Below are 11,785 nucleotides of genomic sequence, written 5' to 3' on the forward strand. Positions count from 1 at the left end.
TTTTTAATCTATTGATTCGTGTACATGGACACGATTATCTGATTTTTTTCGTGGTGGTCAGCACGAAATGGGAAGCATCAACAACGGGAGAGGTGCAAGCGAGGATACTGTTGGGTGAAAAGAAGAAGGAAGGAAAGCAAACGTGAGGAAACGAGCCCCAGTCACTGAGGGACGCGACACAACAACGGACGGTTAAAGTGCCCATATTATGATAAAAATCTCTTTTTCTGGGATTTGGGGAGTTATTTAGTGTCTCTGGTGCTTCATACAGACGTTGATAACCCTCCATGCTGTTCTGAGTGAGATACGGTTTCTGAATGTGTCCTGTCTTCAGTCTCTGGGTCAGCTGGTCAACATCTGCACGGCTTTCTACGTCACTAGCTGAGACGAGGGGGCTAGGGGGCTAACCGTTAGCATGCTAGCTCGTTCTCAATGGCAGACCACTGCTACAACACACACTAGTTCACCATAGCCGTCGAGGGGACAGTAGTCTCACCTGACCCGTCTTACACGCGGCCGTCGAGGGGGACAGTAGTCTCACCTGACCCGTCTTAGACATGGCCGTCGAGGGGGACAGTAGTCTCACCTGACCCGTCTTATACGTGGCCGTCGAGGGGGACAGTAGTCTCAGCTGACCCGTCTTACACATGGCCGTCGAGGGGGACAGTAGTCTCACCTGACCCGTCTTATACATGGCCGTCGAGGGGACAGTAGTCTCACCTGACCCGTCTTACACGCGGCCGTCGAGGGGGACAGTAGTCTCACCTGACCCGTAGTCTCACCTGACCCGTCTTATACATGGCCATCTAGGGGGACAGTAGTCTCACCTGACCCGTCTTACACATGGCCGTCGAGGGGGACAGTAGTCTCACCTGACCCGTCTTATACATGGCCGTCGAGGGGGACAGTAGTCTCACCTGACCCGTCTTATACGCGGCCGTCGAGGGGGACAGTAGTCTCACCTGACCCGTAGTCTCACCTGACCCGTCTTACACATGGCCGTCGAGGGGGACAGTAGTCTCACCTGACCCGTCTTACACATGGCCGTCGAGGGGGACAGTAGTCTCACCTGACCCGTCTTATACGCGGCCGTCGAGGGGGACAGTAGTCTCACCTGACCCGTCTTAGACATGGCCGTCGAGGGGGACAGTAGTCTCACCTGACCCGTCTTAGACATGGCCGTCGAGGAGGACAGTAGTCTCACCTGACCCGTCTTATACGCGGCCGTCGAGGGGGACAGTAGTCTCAGCTGACCCGTCTTACACATGGCCGTCGAGGAGGACAGTAGTCTCACCTGACCCGTCTTATACGCGGCCGTCGAGGGAGACAGTAGTCTCACCTGACCCATCTTACACATGGCCGTCGAGGGGGACAGTAGTCTCACCTGACCCGTCTTACACATGGCCGTCGAGGGGGACAGTAGTCTCACCTGACCCGTAGTCTCACCTGACCCGTCTTACACATGGCCGTCGAGGAGGACAGTAGTCTCACCTGACCCGTCTTATACATGGCCGTCGAGGGGGACAGTAGTCTCACCTGACCCGTCTTATACGCGGCCGTCGTAACTATTGTTATATTTAGGGAGGTGTTGAGTTCCAGTTTGATATGAATGTTGATTCTCTGCAGCTTCATTCAGAAAACATTTAAACAAAAGAGGAAACAGGTTGTAGAAACATTAGAGGTTAGACTCTAGATTTACTTTCACACTTTACTAGTTTATAATCATTCACTCATATTCAAACGTTTTTGGGTGATGTCTGACTTAATAACATTTAAAATAATATAAAGTCATGTTCCTGTTATAAATGATTTACTGCCAAACTGAAAACTGCTCTAAATAATAATGTTCAGTGTGTTTCAACATGTATTTAATGTCCTGATTTCATCTCATTTCTGCTGTTAATGGCAGTTTTTATAATGGTGGATTCTCCCAAGTCAACCATCAAAACCAGTGGGCGGGACATAACTGAAAGGCACCAATCAGAGGACACCATTTCACTGCTCTGGTTTCTGAAGGGTTGTCGGCCGAGTGGAAGGACATTTCATGAAGGGACGTGATAAATAATGTGATGGACATGTTTTGTGTGTTTCAGCTGAGCCGTATGTCAGACTGAGCTCTACGGCGTCCCCTGGTGGTTACCATCCGGCCATGTTGGTCTGCAGCGTCTACGACTTCTACCCCAAACAGATCAGAGTGAGCTGGATCAGAGACGGACAGGAAGTCACCTCTGATGTCACTTCCACTGATGAGCTGGCAGACGGTGATTGGTACTACCAGATCCACTCTCACCTGGAGTTCACGCCCAGGTGAGTCACCTCCACGTCCAGTTACGTCCAGGTTCTGGTTCAGGTTCTGGTCCAGGTCCAGTTACGTCCAGGTCAAGGAGCATTTTTTCTAACAACAATGACAACAACAGGGTTGAGGTTGAGGTTCTGTTTTAGGTAAATGTCAATTCAGGTTCCCAGTAAGGTCCAGGTCCATGTCCAGGTTCTGGTTCGGGTTCTGGTTCTGGTTCATGTCTAGTTAGATCCAGGTTCTGGTTCAGGTCCAGGTCCAGGTTCAGGTCCAGTTTTGTCAGTAAGAGACAGAATCTCTGATGTGCTGGTTTGTGTCAGCAGGTCTGGAGAGAAGATCTCCTGTATGGTGGAACACGCCAGCCTGAGAGAACCTCTGATCACTGACTGGGGTAAAGACCTGTCTGTCTCTCTCCCTGTCTGTCTGTCTCCCTCTCTGTCTCTCTACCTGTCTGACTCTCTACCTGTGACTCTCTCTCTCTACCTGTCTGTCTCCTCACCTGTCTCTCTGTCTGCTCCCTTGTCTGACTTTCTACCTGTCTGTCTCTCTATCTATCTCTCTCTCTCCCAGTCTGACTCTCTCCCTGTCTATCTGTCTGTCTCTCTACCTGTCTGACTCTCTCTCTCTACCTGTCTGTCTCCTCATCTGTGTCTCTGTCTGCTCCCTTGTCTAACTTTCTACCTGTCTGTCTCTCTCTATCTCTCTCTCTCTCCCAGTCTGACTCTCTCCCTGTCTGTCTGTCTGTCTCTATACCTGTCTGACTCTCTCCCTGTCTGTCTCATCACCTGTCTCTCTCTCTCTCTCTCTCCCTGTCTGTCCTCAGACCCGTCCATGCCTGAGTCTGAGAGGAACAAGCTTGCCATCGGAGCCTCAGGACTGATCCTGGGTCTGGTCTTATCTCTGGCTGGATTCATCTACTACAAGAGGAAGGCCCGAGGTCAGAACACTGCTCGCTGTAGATTAGTTCAGACCTCTTTACAGAACATTAGACCAGTTTCACAATAGTTCCAGTCTCAGAGGAGTTCCAGACCAGGGCCAGAGTCTCAGACCAGGTCCAGAGTCTGAACCCTGATTATCTTTACTACTCCTTCTGAAAAGTCTCTAAAAGTTCTTCTTTAAAATAACCTTTTTATTTTGTTTAGTTTCAGACCAGATCAGTTTTAAGGACTAATGTCTGGATGTGTTGTCTCTTCTCTTTAATCCAGGACGGATTCTGGTTCCCAGTAGCTGATTCTGGACCTGGTTCTGGTCCTGTAGCTGTTTGCCAGATGGAATAAAAAGCAGCAGTTGCTTCAACCTGCTTTGTGTGTTTCAGCTCAGCAGACTGTGGGTCCTGGACCAGCTGCTGGACCGACTCAACTCCTGATTCTCTAATGATCTGGACTCTGATAGTCCGCTGGTCTGAACCCTGATCCAGGACTGTGGTGTTACTCTGACGGTCCTGGACCAGGTTTAGTCTGGACTCTGGTGTATCACAGCTGGATCTGAACTCTGCTTAATCTACATGTGATATGATTCTTTACTGTGTGAAATAAATATTTTACAGCCACTTATATCCACAAACATAATAACTCTTTAAATCAATTTATTATTATTATTATTATTATTATTATTATTATTATTATTATTATTATTTGAATGATTTGAGGGCTCACAGGTTGTGTGATTGTTAGATTTATATATATTTTAGGGCTGTCAGCATTAACGCGTTAACAGTCGTGCCTAACAGGATACTATTTTGCCGTACTTCCTCCCAACACATCCTGCTGCGGCAGGAATAGTAACACAGATTTCTGCTCCTCATTCTGGCTCCACTGATATGTCTGCTCTTCTCTCTGCTGCTCTGAAACAGACGTTACAGGAAACACAAACCCCGCTGCATGTGATGCTAGTTAACAATATACTCAACAGCAGCTAACGTTAGCCTACCGCTAGCTAGTTAACACTATACTCAACAGCAGCTACGTTAGCCTACCGCTAGCTAGTTAACACTATACTCAACAGCAGCTAACGTTATCCTAGCGCTAGCTAGTTAACACTATACTCGACAGCAGCTAACGTTAGCCTACCGCTAGCTAGTTAACACTATACTCAACAGCAGCTAACGTTAGCCTACCGCTAGCTAGTTAACACTATACTCGACAGCAGCTAACGTTAGCCTACCGCTAGCTAGTTAACACTATACTCAACAGCAGCTAATGTTAGCCTACCGCTAGCTAGTTAACACTATACTCAACAGCAGCTACGTTAGCCTACCGCTAGCTGTTAACACTATACTCGACAGCAGCTAACATTAGCCTACCGCTAGCTAGTTAACACTATACTCGACGGCAGCTAACGTTAGCCTACCGCTAGCTAGTAGCTGATTAAACAGGGTTAAATGCTGACAGCTAACGCTAAACGGTGTAAAGTGTGACTGTGTTTTACTGTAGAGGATTCAACACCGGGATGTAACAATCTGCAGCTGCCGTCGGAGAAACAACACAGACGGGTGCGTTCAATGACACTGGTAAACTACAGCGTCGTGGTGCATTTGAAGTTATTGTTAAATGTCCTTTTCCATCTGGTGGTTGTTTTTGTTGTTCAACAGCAGTTTACTAGTGAAATAAGTTATTGTTATTGTTCTACATTATTATTAATCATTTAATGTTGACCATATGGCCTTAGCAATAAACAAGCCGTTCTTTAATGTCACCAACTGTTGTTTATCCTTCTTTGTTTTAACTTTCTTAAAAAGTCTCGGTTCAGGCCAAGGTTATTATAGTTTTGCATTTTTCATTAGTTTTTATTTTTATTTCGTTTTGACTTTTTGTTTTCAAATTCAGTTTAGTTTTAATGAGTTTTTAAAGCAGGTTTACTAGTTTAGTTTTTATTAATTTTAGTCTTAGTCCTTTTTTGTAATATGGGTTATTTGTCAGGGATTCAAAAAGATCAGATATACATATAGATACAGAATATGTATTCACAATGTATTGAACAATAACACCAGTACATAACATGCAGCCTACATATGGTCATAAACATGTAAACAGTCTACACAAGACGCTGTATGTGCAAAATGTATAAGTGACATGTTCCAGGAAAAAACCTAAATAACCAACAGACTAAAGAAGACATCAATAGGTGTTTTCTACTTTGGTTTGAGTAAAGTGGTGATCGAGTCACACAGTTGTGTAGACATCCCATAATAATCCACATATTAACCCTCGCTTCCCCCCGCTTCTGGTGTTCCTGCGTATGTACTAACCAGCAGCTGTCAGGTCGCTGGTGAAAGCCCTCCTGTAGTGTTCTCTGTCCTGCTGTTGTCTCTGTCATGCTGCCTGGCCCTGTACCCATACATCCATGCCCTGTACCCATACATCCACGCCCTGTACCCATACATCCACGCCCTGTACCCATACATCCATACCCTGTGCCCATATATCCCCTGTACCCATACATCCATACCTAGTACCCATACATCCATACGTCCATGCCCTGTACCCATACATCCACGCCCTGTACCCATACATCCATACCCTGTGCCCATATATCCCCTGTACCCATACATCCATACCTAGTACCCATACATCCCCTGTATCCATACATCCATTCCCTGTACCCATACATCCATGCCCTGTACCCATACATCCACGCCCTGTACCCATACGTCCACGCCCTGTACCCTTACATCCATGCCCTGTACCCATACATCCCCTGTACCCATACATCCACGCCCTGTACCCATACATCCACGCCCTGTACCCATACGTCCACTCCCTGTATCCAATGTAATGGAAAAATTACATTGACCATGATTTTCTTAACAATGATTGTTCATCTATTGAGTAATTTTTAATTATAAGTAGATCCTTAAAATATGCCTCTGAAACATGTGTCTCCTAAAGATATTTCCTGACAAACAGTCCTCCAGTGTTGAAGACAGCTGAAAATGTTATGACCCTGTAAATTCTCCAACTGTTAGCAAATGGTAACAAAACACAGCTGTCTCCAGAGATATGAAAAGGTCAGTTTGCCCGAACTTAAGGTTGGAGCCTGAACCAATCTGTAGACAAGATAAATTATTGAAGGACTTTTTACGCACTAGACAGATGTACAGGAACAGCTTTAGACAGCAGTGTTCAAGATTAGAATGTCTTCCAAACATGGTCGTGTTTCGGCTGGGAAAATGGGATATAAGGAGATGGCATATGTTACGCGAGGCACAGATCTGTTGTCACTTTGTAACTCTGTTCATTGTGAATTGCTGTTCTTGTCATTGTTTGGTTGTTCTCTCGAGAAAATAATTAAACCCTTCCACCGAATACCTAAACTTTTAATCCAGTTTGCAGCCTGTCTTTATTTTGTTTCAACAAGGTCTCTTCTTCACCCAAATTCCTCCCTCGCTGAACAGAAACTTCCACCACACCATACATCCATGCCCTGTACCCTTACATCCCCTGTACCCATACATCCCCTGTACCGGTACCGCCATGATGCCAGGCGAGAGGCACGGAGCCACGGACATGTTGTGTTGAAGTTGACGTGGAATGTCGGGATTTCTGGGTTCCCAGTCAGAAACTATACACGTCTACAGGAAATGTCGTGCTCGGAGAGATGCAACGTTATTTGCTCTATGAAAGATCGACAAAGACGAAAACTAAGGACATCACCTCGATTATTTTAGTTAGTTAGTTTTGCAAACAGACATTACAGTTTTAGTTAGTTATCGTTTTTTTGTAAAGCCTCGTTTTTATTTTTATTTTAGTTAACGACGATGTTTTTTTCCCTCCTAGTTTTCGTTATTTCGTTCGTTTTCGTTAACGAGTATAACCTTGGAGTATATATCCATATATCCATAGGCGTAGTCCCCGGCGTAGTCGGGGTGGAGAGGGGTTGCAGTTCGGTGGGCTGGGGATCTCATCGCTGCTTTTTGCAGATGATGTGGTCCTGATGGCATCATCGGCCTGTGACCTTCAGCACTCACTGGATCGGTTCGCAGCCGAGTGTGAAGCGGCTGGGATGAGGATCAGCACCTCTAAATCGGAGGCCATGGTTCTCAGCAGGAAACCGATGGAGTTCCTTCTCCAGGTAGGGAATGAGTCCTTACCCCAAGTGAAGGAGTTCAAGTACCTTGGGGTCTTGTTCGCGAGTGAGGGGACAATGGAGCGGGAGATTGGTCGGAGAATCGGCGCAGCAGGTGCGGTATTACATTCAATTTATCGCACCGTTGTGACGAAAAGAGAGCTGAGCCAGAAGGCAAAGCTCTCAATCTACCGGTCAGTTTTTGTTCCTACCCTCACCTATGGTCATGAAGGCTGGGTCATGACCGAAAGAACAAGATCCAGGGTACAAGCGGCCGAAATGGGTTTCCTCAGGAGGGTAGCTGGCGTCTCCCTTAGAGATAGGGTGAGAAGCTCAGTTATCCGTGAGGAGCTCGGAGTAGAGACGCTGCTCCTTCACGTCGAAAGAGCCAGTTGAGGTGGTGCGGGCATCTGGTAAGGATGCCCCCTGGGCGCCTCCCTAGGGAGGTGTTCCAGGCACGTCCCAGCTGGGAGGAGGCCTCGGGGAAGACCCAGGACTAGGTGGAGGGATGTCCAGCTGGGAGGAGGCCTCGGGGGAGACCCAGGACTAGGTGGAGGGACGTCCAGCTGGGAGGAGGCCTCGGGGGAGACCCAGGACTAGGTGGAGGGACGTCCAGCTGGGAGGGAGGCCTCGGGGAAGACCCAGGACTAGGTGGAGGGACGTCCAGCTGGGAGGAGGCCTCGGGGGAGACCCAGGACTGGGTGGAGGGACGTCCAGCTGGGAGGAGGCCTCGGGGAAGACCCAGGACGAGGTGGAGGGACGTCCAGCTGGGAGGAGGCCTCGGGGAAGACCCAGGACTAGGTGGAGGGATTATATCTCTAACCTGGCCTGGGAACGCCTCGGGATCCCCCAGTCGGAGCTGGTTAATGTGGCCCGGAAAAGGGAAGTTTGGGGTCCCCTGCTGGAGCTGCTACCCCCGCGACCCGACCCCGGATAAGCAGATGAAGATGGATGGATACATCCATAGTATTAATAACCGTGGCTGAGTGCTTTAGTGTGTTTCTTACTCTGAGGAGCAACAGAGTCCAATATCTCAGTACAGGTTCAGTCAAAGAGGTTGGTGAGTTCCTCAGCATGAATAGTACAATCTTTGTGATTGTACAACACTGAGTCAAAGTATGTCCTTTTTCATGTTAACGTGTCAAGTTAAGAGTTTTATTTTGAAAATCTGCGTCTGCGTGGTGATTAGTTCACAATATTGTACAAGTGTGTGTGTGTGTGTTTGTATTGGGAGCGGTTAGGATTTTGACTGTATAGTTTTGTTGGAAAGGGGGTTGGTTTTAGGAAGGGGGGACGATTGAGCCCATGATAGTTTTTATTGTTTTATTAACCTGACAAGGGACTGCGGGCGGAAAACAGCACTGGTGCTACAACCTGGAACGATGCATCTCTCCTGGTCTTATACAAGGGTCATGTCAGACCATGAAGTGACGAGTTGGAGATGAGAGTGTAAATGTGTAATCATGAACCTTGGAGCAAACCAGGGCAACTGTTAATATTAGAACATTATTTATAAGAATATTACAGGCTGACTCGGACAGGTTCAGGTCTACAGAGAGACTCGGACAGGTTCAGGTCTACAGAGAGACAGGTTCAGGTCTACAGAGAGTCTCAGAGAGGTTCCAGTCTACAGAGAGTCTCGGACAGGTTGAGATCTACAGAGAGACTCGGACAGGGTCAGGTCTACAGAGAGTCTCAGAGAGGTTCCAGTCTACAGAGACTCTCGGACAGGTTCAGATCTACAGAGAGACTCGGACAGGTTCAGGTCTACAGAGAGTCTCAGAGAGGTTCCAGTCTACAGAGACTCTCGGACAGGTTCAGGTCTACAGAGAGTCTCAGAGAGGTTCCAGTCTACAGAGAGTCTCAGAGAGGTTCAGGTCTACAGAGAGACTCGGACAGGTTCGGTCTCTCGGACAGGTTCAGGTCTACAGAGAGACTCGGACAGGTTCAGGTCTACAGAGAGACTCGGACAGGTTCTGTCTCTCTGACAGGTTCCGGTCTACAGAGAGACTCGGACAGGTTCAGGTCTACAGAGAGACTCGGACAGGTTCAGGTCTACAGAGAGACTCGGACAGGTTCAGGTCTACAGAGAGACTCGGACAGGTTCAGGTCTACAGAGAGACTCGGACAGGTTCAGGTCTACAGAGAGTCTCAGAGAGGTTCAGGTCTACAGAGAGACTCGGACAGGTTCAGATCTACAGAGAGACTCAGACAGGTTCAGATCTACAGTGAGACAGGTTCAGGTCTACAGAGAGTCTCAGAGAGGTTCCGGTCTACAGAGAGTCTCAGAGAGGTTCAGGTCTACAGAGAGTCTCAGAGAGGTTCAGGTCTACAGAGAGACTCAGACAGGTTCAGATCTACAGTGAGACAGGTTCAGGTCTACAGAGAGACTCGGACAGGTTCAGGTCTACAGAGAGACTCAGACAGGTTCAGGTCTACAGAGATTCTCAGAGAGGTTCCAGTCTACAGAGAGACTCGGACAGGTTCCAGATCTACAGAGAGACTCGGACAGGTTCAGGTCTACAGAGAGACTCGGACAGGTTCAGGTCTACAGAGAGTCTCGGACAGGTTCAGGTCTACAGAGAGACTCGGACAGGTTCAGATCTACAGAGAGTCTCAGACAGGTTCAGATCTACAGAGAGACTCGGACAGGTTCAGGTCTACAGAGAGTCTCGGACAGGTTCAGGTCTACAGAGAGACTCAGAGAGGTTCAGATCTACAGATAGACAGGTTCAGGTCTACAGAGAGACTTTCTGTTAATATTAGGAACATTATTTTTAAGAATATTACAGGCTGACAGTTGCTCCACAGAGCCAAAGAGTAAGTCATTTATCATCTTTGGTAAATAAAAAATAACAAATAAAAGTAAAAACTAGACAGACACTGACTCCAGACCTGATCCCAGTGTGTTATCAGGTCAGTGTTGTGGGACTCTATAGAAACAGGAAGCTGTTCCTGTTTAAATCTGAACACATTGTGATGTTAATCTTCCAGTTTCTTTGAATAATGACGGCTGGTTTCTTCTCCTCTCATTCAGCTGTTGCTCAGACGGATTTTTGTCTCTTTCTGCCTCTCAGTTCTCCGTCTGGTTAAAGTGTTGGACAGCGTTACGTTCTCCACATGCAAAACAAAAGAACATCTACTTATTATTTATTAAAGGACTTTCTACAAGCTAAAAGCATCTTTTATATTAATTTATGTAAAAAAGTGTCATCCATTTAAAAAAAGTAGGACTGAATATAAAGACTTTATTTTGAAAAGTTTAAACTGTAACCATTAAAAAGACTTTATGAACAGTATTGCTCACTGATCTGTCATCATGTCTGAGTATTACAGTTCATGTGAGCAGCAGCAGCCTGGCTCTACCTGGACACTGATGACATCATGTCATCTCTGCTTTCTGATTGGCTGCTCAGAGTGTAAGAGATCAGCTGCTGCTGGAGTTTCTGTCAGTCGTCCTCAGACTGTTGTTCAGGTCTACAGAGATACTCAGACAGGTTCAGGTCTACAGAGAGACAGGTTCAGGTCTACAGAGAGACTCAGACAGGTTCAGGTCTACAGAGAGACAGGTTCAGGTCTACAGAGAGACTCAGACAGGTTCAGGTCTACAGAGAGACTCGGACAGGTTCAGGTCTACAGAGAGACTCAGACAGGTTCAGGTCTACAGAGAGACTCAGACAAGTTCAGGTCTACAGAAAGTCTCAGGCAGGTTCAGGTCTACAGAGTCTCAGACAGGTTCAGGTCTACAGAGAGACTCAGACAGGTTCAGGTCTACAGAGAGACTCAGACAAGTTCAGGTCTACAGAGAGACAGGTTCAGGTCTACAGAGAGACTCGGACAGGTTCAGGTCTACAGAGAGACTCAGACAGGTTCAGGTCTACAGAGAGTCTCGGACAGGTTCAGATCTACAGAGAGACAGGTTCAGGTCTACAGAGAGACTCAGAAAGGTTCAGGTCTACAGAGAGACTCAGACAGGTTCAGGTCTACAGAGAGTCTCAGACAGGTTCAGGTCTACAGAGAGACAGGTTCAGGTCTACAGAGAGACTCAGACAGGTTCAGGTCTACAGAGAGACTCGGACAGGTTCAGGTCTACAGAGAGACTCAGACAGGTTCAGGTCTACAGAGAGACAGGTTCAGGTCTACAGAGAGACTCGGACAGGTTCAGGTCTACAGAGAGTCTCGGACAGGTTCAGGTCTACAGAGAGACTCGGACAGGTTCAGGTCTACAGAGAGACTCGGACAGGTTCAGGTCTACAGAGAGACTCGGACAGGTTCAGGTCTACAGAGAGTCTCGGACAGGTTCAGGTCTACAGAGAGACTCAGACAGGTTCCGGTCTATAGAGAGACTCGGACAAGTTCAGGTCTACAGAGAGACTCAGTGAGGTTCAGGTCTACAGAGAGTCTCAGAGAGGTTCCAGTCTACAG

The 11,785-nt window shown here is 47.4% G+C and overlaps 1 protein-coding gene across 2 annotated transcripts in view; it reads left to right on the forward strand.

Moving 5' to 3' along the window:
- Positions 1-4,990, forward strand: part of LOC144513470 (rano class II histocompatibility antigen, A beta chain-like) — a 5,970-nt gene extending 980 nt beyond the window's left edge. Inside the window, exons 3-8 of one of the 2 annotated variants that reach the window (XR_013501130.1) lie at positions 62-142; positions 2,094-2,307; positions 2,620-2,687; positions 3,120-3,233; positions 3,502-4,280; positions 4,329-4,990. Coding sequence is in view for 1 of the 2 variants with exons in the window: in XM_078244559.1 (XP_078100685.1) it covers positions 62-142; positions 2,094-2,307; positions 2,620-2,687; positions 3,120-3,233; positions 3,502-3,527 (503 nt within the window). In the remaining variant the exon portion in view is untranslated. Of the gene's footprint in view, positions 1-61; positions 143-2,093; positions 2,308-2,619; positions 2,688-3,119; positions 3,234-3,501 lie in introns of both variants that reach the window. The other variant, XM_078244559.1, reaches the window with a different exon arrangement.
- Positions 4,991-11,785: the final 6,795 nt, after the last annotated feature.

The sequence above is a fragment of the Sander vitreus genome, unplaced genomic scaffold (assembly GCF_031162955.1).
Source record: "Sander vitreus isolate 19-12246 unplaced genomic scaffold, sanVit1 ctg259_0, whole genome shotgun sequence".
NCBI lineage: Eukaryota > Metazoa > Chordata > Actinopteri > Perciformes > Percidae > Sander > Sander vitreus.